Below are 15,746 nucleotides of genomic sequence, written 5' to 3' on the forward strand. Positions count from 1 at the left end.
CTTCAACTAGATACAAAGTTACGTTTAAGAAAAATAATTTATAAAAAGAAAAAAGGTTCAATGATACATAGTGTAATATAATAATAATAATAATAATAATACAAGGTTGAGTGTAATAAATAATGAGAAGAAGAATACAAACTGAAGACCAAATGTTTTATGTTCGTCTTTGACTAAACAGTTGAGTGTAATGATACACACTTACTAAATAAACTAATAAATTAATAATAAGAAGAATCTCTCCAAAATAACACTCCAGCCCACTAAATTTTTTTTTTTTAAAAGGTTGTGTTAAAATGAATACAGAATTAGTAATCTTTAACTCGACACTACTGAATCCCAAAACTACAACACTAATGATGATGATGGTGATAATAATAATAATAATAATAATAATAATAATAATAATAATAGATAAGGGTGGGGGTGCTTGGGGGGGTTGACATTTGTGGCGTTAACTCTGGAGCTCGTGTCTGAAAATAGCCTCAGCTGTCCGCGCGCGTCTCGCTTTATTGCCATTTGTAGAAGCGGCGCGCGATCAGCTGCTCGATAGGACAGTCATAAGAACAAGCGCTAATCCGGCCTCAATTTTATTTATTTATTACACTCATTAAAAAAAACAATAATAAAAAAAAACAATAAAAAATAATAAGAATAAGAATAAAGCGCTTTCCTGTCTGAGCGCCGCTCAGTGCGCGAGCACACTCTACACCACAAACTTGGGCTTAAGGCAACTTCGGCTTTATATAGGCGACAGTAGAGCAGACGCACGCGCCGCGCCACGACACAGCAGAAAATGTCGCGTGAAAGTTTCCCCAGCAGTCACGAGACTCGAAAAGCTCGCACGTCTTACCGTTCCTCAGGCGCGTCCGAGCTGTCTCATGAAGTCCAGAAATATCCGAGTGACTATCCGGGGGAATAAATAATAATAATAATAATAATAATAATAAACAAGCGAGCACAAACAAATGAGGTTAGAAAAGTGGTGAATCCGCTCGCGCGCAGGAGTGGTGCTGAGGGAGGTGCTGAAGGAGGTGAGTGTGTTCAGAACAAGCGGAATGTGGTGTTGGGAAGCGAGCACGGCGTTATCCCCCCCCCCCCCCCCCCCCCCCTACCCCCCCTACCCCCTCAGACTCACTCATTCTCTTTTCTCTGCAGCCTGACAAATGGCTGGCGCGCTCAGATCACATCGGTTCTGCCTCCTGTCCAAAATAAACCTGTCCCTGAACAGGTCGCCTTCTCCGCCATCTTACAGCTCCAAGCCCATGAGCAGGACCCCACTTACCTGAGAACCAAACACTGCACATACAAACATGTGGAAATCTTAAGTCTGATGAATTAAACCATTAATAGAGCATCTAGAACACTTTTAAACTTTTTTTTTTTTTTTTTTTAAATCTGTTAGTTCAAGATGTCATTATTCCAAATGAATCGCTCATTATAACATGTACACTATACACCCATAACATTAAACCCACTGACCGATGACGTGAATAACGTTGATTATCTCGTTACAGTGGCACCTGTTGAAGGTGGGATTTATTATGCAGAAAGTAAACAGTTCTCGAAGTTGACGTGTTGGAAGCAGGAAAAATGGGCGAGAGTAAAGATCTGAGACTTTGACGAGGGCCAGATTGTGACGGCGAGACGACTGGGTCTGAGCGTCTCCAAAACAGCAGGTCTTGTGGGGTGTTCCCAGTATGCAGAGGTTAGTACCTACCAAATGTGGTCCAAGGAAGGACAAGGGTCATGGGCTCCCAAGACTCACTGATGCGCTTGAGGTGCGAAGGCTAGATCGTCTGGTCCGATCCAACAGAAGAGCTACTGTAGCACGATTTGCTGAAAAGGTTTAAGCTGTTTCTGATCGAAAGGAGTCAGAACACAGTGCATCATGGCTTGATGCGTACGGAGCTGCAGAGCGGTCAGAGTTCCCATGCTGACCCCTGTCCACCTCCGAAAGCTTCTATAATGGGCACGTGAACATCCGAACTGGACCATGGAGAAATGGAAGAAGGTGGCCTGGTCTGATGTGGACGGTCGGGTGCGTGCGTGCTGCTTACCTGTGGAAAAGATGGCACCAGGATGCACTATGGGAAGAAGGCAAGCTGGCGGCCTCTTTCAGCAGGAACAGTTTGAGGAACATGAGTTCAAGGTGTTGACTCGGCCTCCAAATTCCCCAGATCATCTGTCGGATGTGCTCGACAAACAAGTCCGATCCATGGAGGTCACACCTTGCAAAGTCTTGGTGCCAGATCCCACAGCACACCTTCAGAGGTCTTGTGGAGTGCAAGCCTCGAATGGGTCAGACCCGTCTTGGCTACATAAGAGGACCTACACAATATTAGGCAGGTGGTTTTAACGTCGATCGCTGTGTTTTGAGTTCTTGTTATTTCAATTTCACTATTTCCAGATGTTACTTTGCGTTCATCTCTCGTTCTTTTGAGTAACTTGCGTTTTCAAGATGTTATTTTTGTGTTAATATCTCATTACTTAGCATCGTATGTCGACAAACTTCTTCCAAGACATCATTATATTGAGTTCTCATTATGTTACACAATGACATTTCAAAAAATATTTCAAGCCAATACCTCATTATTTCAACTTAACCTTACGGTGCCTTAACTCGTTAGTTTGAGCTCATTATCTCCACACCTCGTTATGTTGAGTTAATATCTCGTTATTTCAAGATGCTATTTTGAGTTCTCATTATTTCAGCTTAATATCTCATTTTGACTAAACTCTGACTCGAGCGGTCATTATTTTGCGTTATGTATCTCATCACTTTCCATTTTGCAGTTATTTTTTAATTATCTCGTTACTTCAACTTAATCTCTCATTACCACGAGATATATCGTTCCAAGTAAAATATCTCATTTCGACATTTCAGTCCAACTTAATATTTAACAATCAGCTATTTTTAAAAAAAGACTAGCTTATAAATTCCTCCATGTTGCGTAAGTGGAATTTAGTCGGCATTTACACGTCTAACTTTTGCTAATGGACTCGAATGCGTTCAGGTTTGGTGCGTCAAATTCACTTCACTTACAGTTCAGGGCTTCCAGACACGACTTCAGTTTCAAATATAATCAGAGATACTTCAATAAACTATTTTTTTTTTTTTTTTTTTTTTGCATTACTGTCTGCATCAGTTCATCTTCTCATGCTTGAAAAATCCTTTTCCACGAGGCGATATTACCTTATGAAAAACGTAACATTTTTAGTTCACATTCACAATCCCAAATCGACAGTCAAATGTTCAACAGGAAGTTGCGTCATCTGAAGATCATGGGAACAAGAGAAGTCAGTTGTTATCTCGTTCTTTTTTTTTTTTTCCATAAATTTTGATAGTTATAATGACTGACAAGGTCACTTTGAAATGACATCCCTGTTACCCAAACTCTAGACGGAAAGTAAATGAACTAGAAATTGATTTTAAGGTAAATATCATTAGAATGTCCTTAATGTCCTCGTGACATTAGCATGGAAGCTAGTTCACCACATTTTTGTATGTAGTTGCCAATTCTATGAGGGGAAAAAAACTCAATCCGTCAACTCATTTAAGAGCAAAATGCAACCCGTCATGAATGAAACCTTTTCTTTTTTGATTTCTTTATCATCTCAACAAGTACGCCAGTGGAAAAACTGACCCTCGGCTGTTTTCAGGCAGGAGGCAGGCGGGCTTTTCCCAGGCTTGCGGCTCCTGTCATGCGTTTGATTGACAGCAGCAGGTCGAGTTCGGTTTGTATTTAAAGCGGCTTGAAACTCAAGCACTGAGACCTGCGTAGCTGCTCTGACTGTTTACAGGCACGACTTACACCACAGCTGAAACAGACTCGTTCTTTTTTTTGAGAAATTATAAAAAATAAAGAACTATTGTCATTTTATAGGGAATTTAGTATTTATAGATTCATTTAAAAAATGATTAATTACTAATTTAATTTAAAGTTAATAATATTTATTTGATACATTTTTTGTATTTTTCTTCTGACAACAATAAGGACTTTGGTAGTATTAAAAAAAAAATCCATTATTTAAAAAAAAAATTATTTTATTACTGAATTTTATTTTTGCACTCTTTAATGACAGGGTTATACTACAACAACTAGCTATTTATGTTCTAAATCATTTATTTATTTATTTAAAGCTGCCATCACCCCATCTGAAGAAGATTTGTTTGGAATACATAAAGTAACTTTTTATTTTATTTTTTTTTTTTTAAATTAAAGCCACTCCTAGAGTCAGAAAGGGTTTTTTTTTTCTTTTCATGAATAAATCAAACATAATTTGGCAGCAAAACCGGAACACAAACATAGGAGGGGGAAAAAAGGCAAAAGAAAGATCTATGTTCTGAATTAGTGGTGGTTTTATTTAGTATCTTTTTTTGGGGGCCCATTTGAGATTAAAAAAGTAATACTAAATTAAAGCACACTAGGACAACTGTCAAACTTGTGAAGGAAGCTCTGCTAAACAATCCCTGGATGCCCTTGAATCTGGAATATCATACAAGTTTCCAATACAAGAAGCATGACATCATTGCAAGGAGAAAGAAAAAAAAATAAAATAATGAAAACCACCCCCACAAGGCACTGGCATATGGCACCATTTCCCAAAATAAAATTAGCGCACATGTAAACCTATTATTTGTCGCATGAAACAGCTGCTACAAAGTGATAAGTATTATGTAATTAGAAGATAACTGATTACTACACCACTATAAATAAGTTTCAGTGCTGTAACTGTTGACAACCTGGACACTGTGTTACTAAATGATTCATCACGTGCGTCATGTGGTCGGAGCACAGTGTCGACCCAGAGCAGAGCTCGACAGGACACCTAGTCTAGTGTCTCCAAATCTTTCCACACCTGCTGGAGAATCTTCCTATGGACATTACCAGCATGGCGCCCCCAACAGACTGGATACGGAATTAACGTCTCGCATAATAGTTCTTGTATCTCTGGTTCACGGTTTTCTAGAACTTGGACCGATCCAATACACAGTGGATGTATAAAAAGTCTACACACCCCGATTAAAATGGCAGGTTTTTGTGAAGTAAAAGAATGACCCGAAGAGAAGTCATGTCAGATCTTTTCCCACCTTCAGTGTGAAATTGTGCACACCCCTGAACTTGTACTTCATTGAAGCACCTTTTGATTTTATTACACCGCTCAGTCTTTTTGCGTAAGAGTCCATCAGCATGGCACATCTCGACTCATTTCCCCACTCTTTCCTGCAAAAAACATTCTAGATCCATCTAGAATTGTAAGGGCATCACCTGTGCACATCCCGCTTCAGGTCACCCTGCAGATTTTTTGTTGGATTCAGGTCTGGTCTCTGGCCATTCACAAACATCACTCTTCTTCTAGTGAAGCCGTTCCTTTGCTGATTTGGTTGTATGCTTTGCATCGTTATCGTGCTGAACGGTGAAACTCCTGCTTAATAGCAGACACCTGAAGGTTTCGATATTAAGGACTGCTATTCTTGATTCCCTCCATCTTGATAAAGCCTGCAGAACTGGCTGAAGTAAAGCAGCCCTTTAGCATGACACTTCCACCACCATGCTTCACCGTTGGTGTATACTGTTCTTTTGGTGATTTTTTTTTAAGCACTAAACGAACCTTTGAAATTTTGGAATTATTGTACCTTTTGGTATTGGTTTCATCAGATCATAATATTTTACCACATGGTTTGGAGTGATTTAGGCAGGCTTGGGTGTTTTTTTGTGAGAAAGGGCTTCCGTCTCACCACCCTACCCCAGACACGTGAAGAATACGAGAGATTGTCGTCACATGCAGAGAGTAATCAGTACTCGTGAGATGTTCCTGCAGCTCCTTTAACGTTGCCGTAGGTCTCTCGGCAGCCTCCCTGGTAAGTTTTTGTCTTCCCCTTTTGTAAATTTCAGAGGGACGTCTTGTTCTTGGTGATGTCACTGTGGTGCCCCATTTTCTCCACTTGTTGATGACGGTGTTCTTAAGTCTTCGGAAATTCATTCTCTACCCCGCTACTGACTGATCTCTTTCGACAAACGAGACCCCATACAGGTTTGTAAGCTCTCTGTAAGCAGACCATGGCTTCAGCAGTCATTTGATGATTTAGTAGCAACAACCATGACACGGTCAAAGACGTTTTGCCATTCTGATTCCCAACGTGAACTTTTAAACTTTAAAACTTTTGACTGGCTGATTGGAAAACTGCTAAAATTCGTCTGTACCGTCATTTCATTTATAAAAAAAAATTAACTACATACACCTTGCTGTATTTTTACATTTTTATGCAGATGTTTTTAAACCTATTTATATTCAAAACAAATATATAATTATGTCAAACCTAATGTTATATAATCCACGTAAATATGACGTCCACGTCATTACGCACGCTGATTCATAGGTCTTGAAGACAGATTTGTGACATGATTTTACACATTTTAATTACATCGCATTACATTTTGCATAGTTTAAAAGAAGAAGTGTAATACAACGGATTTCATTAATGCCCCCTTTCAACAAAAAACAAAAATAAACACCAATCAAGTTTATTCTAAGACTGAATCAACTGAATGAATCATCTGAAATCAGTTAAAGAAATGATTGTCTCCTTTGCCATCATTACAATGTGTGTACAATTCAATTATGCATGATGGAATATTCCTGGATAGAACCTTCAACACTTAACTGTAATGTGTAGTTTGATGTTTTTGGAAAGATTTCAGATTTTATCGAGTGCTGTTGACCGATTAGTGGAACTACACCGCCTTGATAAAAACGCTGCGTTGTAAATATCAGGAAATCGGGAAAGTCCCAGGTCCAACTCGGCGCTCCTCACCCGATTATCAGTGTTTCAGGTGCAAATTATACTTACACGCGTTTTCAGTGTGAACTGAAATAAAACCTGTCACTCCTCCTCCCTCCTAAAATGAGGGAAAAATCCCATATTTTGTCGGGAGATTCACCTCGTTTCCAATTCAGTGAGTTCCCACTGCCCGCCTCCATACAGCCTCAGCATGACATCATGATACTGTTTAAAAAAAACAAACAAACAAACAAAAAAAACCTCCGTATTATCTGCGAGAATTAAGTATATTTGACAAAAAATTTTATTTTCCCAATCCCATAAACAGTATTTCCTACTCTTCCTTGGCAAAGACCTCGAGGCAAAACTATTGAAAAAATTCTGATTTTAAACTTCTAAAAAGTCTGTTAATTTATTTCTTTTAAATTTTTTTTCCTTTAGAGATACACTCCGTTCACTCTCCGACCTACAAAAGACACAAACGTTGAACTTTGAGGATACCACTTCGCTAAGAAGTAATGGAACATTTCATTTTCGTCCTAATAGTCTCACAATTTGTGCCCAAGAATAATAATGTAATAGCAGTAGAAGTATTTAATGTCCTGGCGTCCTTTCCCCTTCGGTGAATTAGCTCTCTCATTAGGTTTGACTGCTGGTTTAGCTTAAAAAAATGGAAATGTTTAGTTTATAGCTCTCTCCCGTATCACCTTAGGAGTCAAAAATGCTAGTCAAACTGTAAATGTTGGCACCTGTGTATATAGTAGCAATAAACACATTGGACTAGGCTGTTCGGGTGTGTAACGGACCTGCTTCAGGCTGCTGCGGTGACCCAGGCTTATCAGAGTCATGCCCAGCTGTTTACAAGCCCTGTACATCTGTTCCTCAGCTTCTTCTGTCAGAGCGCTGGTGGCTTCATCCAGCACTGAAACCAATAATAAGTAATAATTAACACTCCTTCTCTCAAGTACAAGCCGTGTAGCCCGAGATAATCACTGACTGATTGATGAACAGTCACCTGCGTATTTTGGCTGCAGGTAGAAAAGCCTGGCAAAGCACAGCCTCTGAATCTCTCCTGGTGATAAAACATCATACCTAAGAATTTTTTTAAAAAAAAGAAGAAAAAAAAATTTATTTCAATACCCAGGCTTGTTATTTATTAAGGTATTATTTACGTTAGCAGAAACCGAGTGATGGTTCGGCAGTTGAACTTCACCAGTTCCAGTCCACTTTCCCGTCCAGACCTCCCGTCCTCTTCAAAAGACTGGACTGTAACACACACACAGACACACACACACAGCGAGTAAACAAAAAGACAAACCTGATAAAAATTTAAAAAGGGATGCATAAAACCTTTAAGGATGTGTAATGCTTACCATCCCAGCCAGTTCCAGGTATCGCAAAATTCTCTCATCGTCAACAGAACCTGCGTAAAAGTTACTCGATTGATTAAAACGTTGAAATAGATTATTTTAAACCGACATTTTTGGAATAAATTCAGCGTACCTGTGTCTGGAATGATGTCTTTTAAGGGGAAGATCACCTTCAGACAAATCAAAAAGGCAAAACAAACCGATGTCATGCTGGTGTAAGTAAATAATCAGCAACGGCATGGTGTGACGAAGCAGACTTTACGTAGAGCGTCCGCCGTACAAGTCCATCCATGTGAACTAGCTGTTACTACGGAAACGATGACGCATTAGAGCGAGCGCATTAATATAAACCCATGATTTGTCCGAGCTGCTATTTTAGAAAATTAGAAATAAACAGCGCCGGCGTGTCATGTCCATTTTGAGGCTCTGGAAGTTTCCGAGAGAACGTCTGGAGGAACCTCACCTGTTCTCGAAGGGTGCCGTCGGTCAGGAAGGGTTTCTGGGGCAGGAACATGATTCCCCTCGGCCCAAAACACGTGTTCATCTGAACAGAACCTTTAACCAAAAAGGAGTCATAACATTTACAATGATATTGTGCAACGTACGCTATATACTGTAGAATTTACTACTGACGTTACCGAAGATCTTAATGAAGTAATTATTATTACAATACTATTACTACTACTACTGCTACTAATAATAATAATAATAATAATAATAATAATAATAATAATAATAATAATAATAATAATAATACACTCTATAAGATGTAAAAGTGGCTTATATTTGCTAAACATTTCTTGCTGACTCTCTCACCATTAGAAGGTTCCCACAGAAGGTTGAGGACCCTGAGGAGAGATGTTTTCCCCGTGCCCGTGTTTCCCACCACCAGCAGGTGTGTTCCCTCATAAACCCCGAGACTCAAGTCCTTCACCAGCAGATCCTCGGAGAACGGAGACGTAAAGGACAGCTTGTCCAGTACGACAGCAGCGCCGCTGGAAGAGGGCGAGGTCTCTCCATCCCTGTTAAGACAGACGGAAGTGAACCTAACTGCAGTTCCAGTCACTGGATACACCAGCCATCGAATTATTATTATTATTTTTTTAAATTTTTTTTTTTTACCTGACGAAGTTACCCATCCCCGCAGGCATACCGTCTTCTTGATCATCCTGCTTCCTGCTGATATCCTTCATCACTTCCTGTAGTTCTCCAATTCTGCGTAGGACCCAAAACAACGAGCCTCACGTACCCATCAATCCACAATTCTATCAACTCTTTTGTGAATCCGACAGAGACGCACAAATTTCTTATTTCACATAGTACTCTAGTGTATAGACGCGGTTTTTTACGACAACCGTGCAGTTCCCTACAACCGGTTAATAAAACGAGTCTGTCACTCCGTTTGCATACGTCCACAGAAAAGAAAAAATGAGGGTTTGATTTGAGGTGAACAGGAGACAATGTTGTCTCCTTGATAAGAAATCAAATTCAATACATATTTAAGATTTATATACACTTATAAAAAATATAAATAAACACCCATCAGTAAATCATATTATACTGCGACGTATATCAATACCGTGACCTTATTTAAGCTACATAGTGATAGATTTCTGGCCATACTGCCATTCCAGTGAAGCATGGTGGTGGTAGCGTCATACTGCAAGTTACCCTCGGCGACTCGGGTGCTTCTCTGACTAATATCGGCCGACTTTAATGGCTTTGTCCCATGCTCCGGGGATATTCAAAGTTTAGGATGTTTTTTTCCCCCCATAGCCAAACCCTGACTGATACTTTTCCAGGACTTTGCTGCGGATTTGTTTTGGATAGCTCTTTGATCTTCATGATACTGTTTGCTTAGGCATGTTCTCCAACTGGATGAAAACTAGAGATCGACCAACAATCAGTTTTACCGATATTTAAGCATTTCCGCATAACTGTTTAACCTTTTTTTTGTTTGTTTAAAATATCGGCTCTACCGATGTATGCCGCCCTCTGGTGGGCGTTTTGAGAATTGCGCGCCGGACCGCCAGAACAGCCATTAGACGTGCTGCATAAAACGCTTGATATGTAGTTTAAGCAGCTTGGTGCGAAGAGACAGAGACAAACTCACATAGTTTAGAGTAATCCGCTTACCTCATCTAAGCTTCTATTTAAAACAAACAAATAACATTTTTAAGAAGACACTTTAGTAACGGTGCACTTTTATTTTTCGCACTCTTTCAGAGCCCCTGTGTTTATTGGTGTGTAAACAAGAGTTTTGCTTTTGTATGCAAGGAGGAGATGAAATCAACAAAACTGTTATAAATAAAAGGTTTGCTCAGTTCAGTGGTGTTACTGTGTCAAAAACAATGTAAAACAATAAATAAATATCGGTTCTGCAATATCGAGATCGGTTAATATATATATATATATATATATATATATATATATATATATATATATATATATAGAGAGAGAGAGAGAGAGAGAGAGAGAGAGAGAGAGAGAGAGAATATAAAATAAATAAAACAACAATATTGGTCGATCTCTAACGAATACTCATGCAATAGCTTTTACATTTTGTAAGCTATATTTACTTGCCCCCACCCATTTAAATATTATTTTGTTTTGGGGGTTTCTTTGGTGTGTGTGTGTGTGTGTGTGTAGACTCATGACAATCCCAATTAAGTTCATTTTAGTTTGTAAAACTAAAGGGGGGGGGTACTTTTGCAAAGCGCTGTAGGCATTACATATTAGCACATGTATAAAATGACAGATCTCAGTCAGAGTAATCTCTGCATAATTGATTCTTGAAAGAAGCAGGATATCCGACTCGCCTTTTGGCCTACCTGTGGGTGTAACCTGCAACATCGGAGACTGTCGTGGAAAGATCTATAAGCTGCGTGAAACAATTAATCAGGTACATGCACACAAAGGCATTCTGGGTGGAAGAGAAACAAGGAGAAAAAAAAAAGAAAAAAAAAAAGAGAGTTTAATGAAGTTGTTAAAGCCTGTATTATAACTTATAGAACTGTTACATGTAAGTTTTGCAAAGCTGTTGCATACTTTAAGGGGGAAAAAAAAGAAAGAAAAAAAGAATGAATGAATAAATAAATAAATAAATAAATAAATAAGGGACCTTGCTGATGAGAACGGTGATGTCCTCCGGGCTCAAACCATCATACACGCCCGCAAAGATGGGTATGGCAATGATGATGTAGCTGAGGATGCTTCCCATATAGTCAAACGTGTTTACTCCAACTGTTAAACCGCACGATAGAACAAAAACACGATTATGAAGGTTCTCGACTGCAGCGTGGCGTCCGAGAGCATAGACCAAGTCAGAGACTCACGATAGAGCAGGAGCTCCCGGTTGATCAGGTTCCTCTGTGTGTGCAAGAGACTCTGGAGTCTGTGGTCCGTCCGCACGTGTTCCACGTTCCCTGCTCTGGATCACGAGACGAAACTGCTTAACGGGCAGGAAGGACAGTTCAACGAAACAACACTCTAGAGGACACACCCGAGCCGCAGCAGGCGTGAGAGAGACTGACCTGTAGAAAGCCGCGGATTCGGCACCGACTCTGATCTGCATGTGCTTGAACCTTCGTGCATATAAAAAAAACAAACGTGAGAAAGAGAGAAAGGAAATGAATTACTATTATTAGCAGCAGTATTTCTAACAGTAGGAGTGATGATGGTGGTGTGGATTCTCCTTGTGTGTGTGTGTGTGTGTGCAGTTCACTCTAACTACACAGCTACCTGAAGTTTCCTTCCAGCTTTTCCTGTTCAACCAACGTGGACACGACGGGTCCGATCAGGAACTTGTTGGCGACGGTGCCGACCAGGAAGTATCCAAGGATACTGACGAATCCAATCCATCCAGTGCTGGAAACACCCACGCGTTACACAGAAACCCCACTGCTACATGCCAATTCATGCTAATAAACCAAATTACAAGCAAGAAAAGTCATGAGACACTCACATGTTAAAGCACTGGTACGAGTAGTAGGAGATGGTGAACGGGGAAATCACCAGTCGACTGGCCATGCTGCTCAACTGATTACACAACTTCTCTGCATCCTGAGTCATCCTCTGGTCTCTTTCGGACACACACACACACACATATTACATCGATAACATGTGTAAACGGCTGTGGCTCCGAATGAACAATTCTTCAGCCTTCAAAATGTCACCTATTAAAAAGAAAGCTCCAAGAACGCTCCTGTAACGTTCCCTGATGGGAAGATTGGATGCTTTCATATTGTATACAATTTGCTCTGACTACAAGCTAAGGTTCCTCTAATGTTCTGGGAAACGTCCCTGTAACGTTCTGTGAACGTTCCTGTAACGTTCTTTCGAGGTCTCGTAGTAACTATAAGATGAATTTCGTGTTATTTTTGTAACCACCACCTGAAGCACATTACATATGTTTATAGTGAAATACCCGTGGTGTGTTTAGTGATTCTGTACTGGTATCAGGTACAGGGACGCACCGTTATTACTAGCATGGTTAGGATGAACAAAAGAAAACACATTTCAGCGATCTCAAACAAGAGCAATAAAGGTCAAGTAAGAGTTCAGAAGAGACGATGACGTTACGGGTTATCGACGTCCTTCTGGAGGACGTTGAGAGTGTAGAAGACCCATCCGCTGAAGTAATCTCGATGGAGGCTCCGCGTTAGACATTTCCTCCAGCTGATGTACAGGAGATTGCTGATGTACTGCTCCAGACTCTTCAGCTGAGGAACAGAAACACACAAAGAAGCTCAGGTTTAGACGACTACGAAGGTCATGCGGTATTTGAACGAGCGCATTAGCACAACACGGTCGGCAGGCGAACGTACCGCAGAGTTGAGCAGGACGAGCAGGACGGAAAACGCCACCAGCTCCTTAAACTTGCCGTAGTTCTTCTCCGACAACACGCCGAAGAACTGACTGGGGATCAGACCCACCTGGTAAATCACCAGCTGAACTGACACGGAGGAAACAAAAAAATTATATTAGTCACACTCGAGAAATCTCCTTAAAGAAAAAGAATTAAAGACGATTTACAAAGTTACGACAATCCCAACGTATCATTTTTGACTTTTTTAAAAATTATTATTACTGCTTTGAGCTCCTCAGGCAAAAAACAACTTAATCCTGAACTCCCTAAACTAAGGAAAGACAAAATCCAAAATGAGCAGGTCATTTACAGTGCAAGAACAGTAATGATTTATTATACATTAGATTTTTAATGAAAAAAAAAAAATCTTTTTAAAAACCATCATCATAAAAGCTATTTTAACGCAAAGGTGCTGAATATTTTAAGGACCTCCTGCATGATCACTACCCTTTTACACAAGTCATATGACAAAGACTTGGTCTTTGTACCTGGTGGGAGCTTTTCTATAAGCCGTAATAGACCATAAACTGAACAGTCAGCAAAATATCTTCCAACACAGGATAAAAGAAGCTTTTCTTTAAGCCGTAATAGAACATAAACTGAACTTGGTCAGCAAAATATCCTCCAACACCAGGTTGGAGCGCACTGCATTACGTTTATTTATCAGTAGAGTTCGAAGTAGTCACAGAATGAAATCATTTGAATACTAAGCTACAAAATATGGCGTCCGTTTCAAATGTTTTTTTTTTTTTTTTTTACCTAAAAGAGTGACTCCGAGCAGCGTGCCGTACATGACAACGTTCCGACTGCACCATCTCGGGAAAAGCACTCTTAATATTCTGCAGAATCTCTTGATGAACCTCCAGTCCAACCTCGGTCTGTGCAGGAAAAGCAAACAAACAAAAAAACACTTTCTGCTGTTGTATACGATCCAACATGGATACGCTAAAGACTTCCATTTCCCCAAATAGAGAGTACGCCTCACCCATTCTTTAGTGATTAATCGCACCTGCATGCTGAAGATTTGTACCTAAAGGCACAAAATTACAGCTCATACAGGACTCATCCGTTCTAAATAGGAAGCTTCTCAAGTAGTCAAAACTCATTATTAAACATCATATGATTAACATCGCTCTTAAAACCAAGCTAAAAATCACCAGAAATCTAAAAATTCACCTTCTGATAACTGGAACTAGTTAGGAGAAAAAAACAAAACCCTACTGCAAGAGTATTGTTTGGTGTACGTTCCCATGGTATGATATATTTGGGTTTTAACAAAGTCGGCGCTGTTCCCGAAAAGTTCTGTAAATATTAACACAACGTTCTCTTTTGTTAACAAGAAACATTCAGCAAAGGTTGCTTTTAGGTTCTTGGGTGGTTGTTGTCCCCCCCCCGCCACTTCCCCCACCTACAAACCAACACCCACAGAACCCAAACATTAATGCTAGGGAACCATTCTGTGTTTGATGGGTAACTTGCCAAACTTCATGAACTTCCTATAGGAGAACATTATGGGAATGCTCTCAAAAAAACCAAAACAAAAATAACACAGATTTGGGCAAAAATTCTTGTTAGGAGGTCACGAAAGAATGTTACAGGAATGTTGTAGGGAGGTCGTTTCGTAAAAGAGCATTACGAAATGCTCCTTTTTTTTTTAAGGTTACTTTGTAAGAGAACGTTCCAGGAGCATTTCCCAACGGTTTGTTTGTGAGAGAACGTTTGGGAAATGTTACGGGAACGTTCCCTGGAGGTTATACTTTGCAAAAGACCTGTTACAGGGACATCACCGAAGGTTAGTTTGTATCGAGAAATGTTACGAGAACGATTCCTGAAGGTTCATTTGCAAGAAAATGTTACAGGAAGGATAATTTAGTTTAAGGGAAAAAAAAAACAAGTTTGAGAAACATTGCAGGAAGGGTTATTTGGAAGAGAATGTACCAAGAAGGTTAGTTTACCTAAAGAAAAAGCAAAAAGGGCATCTAAAAGTAATATTTGGTGAAGTGAGTTCACTAAATGTTCCTTGTCAGCTGTATACATGTCCATAAAACCAAAGAAACGTCACAGACCGTTGTTTTAATGTTCCTAGAACGTTGTGAAATGGTTTCCAAAGAATAAAACAGCCAAAGTTGCCCCAAGTGCTGACATCAAGGAAGAGTTGTGTGTTTGCTGGATGAATTGATTAATATCAAATTATTACAGCGCGTTTATTTGTTGTTTACTTGATTAAGGGAAGTATTTTTTTTTTTCTGAAATAAAACCCCAGCTACCTTTTGGGACTGGTGTTCCTCGGGTTCGGCATGGCAGAGACGCGGAGAGACCGGAAGTGTGATGATACACAGCAATCAGAACGGACATTTAGTCTCTTTACTTCTGTCCTTCAAGCACTCCACGTGTGGAATTACCGCAGCTCTTCTAACGCGCTGTGCTATAAATACTGACATCTTTAAAAATAAAACACTTCCGGCTACAGAAGAGGAACGCCGAAGTTGGTCCAATTAGCGAAGGGTTTCTTCTTCGTCGTCTTTCTACGTCTTCTATCAGGTCGTGAGGCTCATCGCCCCCTAATGGAGCGCTTTGTGAACTTCAATCATGGTTCCGCCACAACGCTGTCAAAATCTCCATTCTAATTGGTCAGAAGGTGTTGCTTAATGTTCATCGTTTCCATAGTAGGAACTTTTAAAAAATGTTGTCGTGGTGAAGTTTTGTCTTTTCGACAGGTTTA

At 39.9% G+C, this 15,746-nt stretch overlaps 2 protein-coding genes across 12 annotated transcripts in view; both read right to left on the reverse strand.

Annotated features, from left to right (window-relative positions):
• The window catches only part of obscnb (obscurin, cytoskeletal calmodulin and titin-interacting RhoGEF b), a 58,308-nt gene extending 57,239 nt beyond the window's left edge, over nt 1-1,069 (reverse strand). For 7 of the 11 annotated variants that reach the window (XM_017466774.3, XM_017466799.3, XM_017466810.3 and 4 more), the window contains exon 1: nt 854-1,069. The gene's annotated coding sequence lies outside the window, so the exon portion shown is untranslated. The remainder of the gene's footprint in view (nt 1-853) is intronic. The other 4 variants (XM_017466831.3, XM_017466817.3, XM_017466822.3 and 1 more) reach the window with 1 other exon arrangement.
• A 5,330-nt stretch (nt 1,070-6,399) lies between these two features.
• abcd4 (ATP-binding cassette, sub-family D (ALD), member 4) lies at nt 6,400-15,543 on the reverse strand. The gene is made up of 19 exons (XM_017475588.3): nt 15,292-15,543; nt 13,784-13,902; nt 12,984-13,111; nt 12,739-12,878; nt 12,122-12,238; nt 11,899-12,024; nt 11,691-11,741; nt 11,493-11,587; nt 11,279-11,400; nt 10,989-11,080; nt 9,280-9,372; nt 8,974-9,179; nt 8,621-8,712; nt 8,291-8,327; nt 8,161-8,210; nt 8,001-8,053; nt 7,803-7,879; nt 7,594-7,709; nt 6,400-7,012 (listed from the first exon to the last, which is right to left on the reverse strand). The coding sequence occupies exons 1-19, from the start codon at nt 15,321-15,323 to the stop codon at nt 6,944-6,946; spliced, it is 1,815 nt and encodes a 604-aa protein (XP_017331077.1). The 5' UTR covers nt 15,324-15,543; the 3' UTR covers nt 6,400-6,943.
• Between the last annotated feature and the right edge of the window lie 203 nt (nt 15,544-15,746).

Source organism: Ictalurus punctatus, chromosome 1, assembly GCF_001660625.3.
Source record: "Ictalurus punctatus breed USDA103 chromosome 1, Coco_2.0, whole genome shotgun sequence".
Classification (NCBI taxonomy): domain Eukaryota; kingdom Metazoa; phylum Chordata; class Actinopteri; order Siluriformes; family Ictaluridae; genus Ictalurus; species Ictalurus punctatus.

What these genes read in the sequence shown, in the direction of transcription:
- abcd4 (XM_017475588.3), bottom strand. Translation starts at nt 15,323, where the DNA reads ATGCCGAACCCGAGGAACACCAGTCCCAAAAG. An exon ending in ACCTGGAACTGGCTGGGATG is followed by an intron (nt 8,054 to 8,160) that starts GTAAGCATTACA and finishes TGTGTGTTACAG; the next exon opens with TCCAGTCTTTTGAAGAGGAC. An exon ending in CCTGCAGCCAAAATACGCAG is followed by an intron (nt 7,710 to 7,802) that starts GTGACTGTTCAT and finishes TATTGGTTTCAG; the next exon opens with TGCTGGATGAAGCCACCAGC.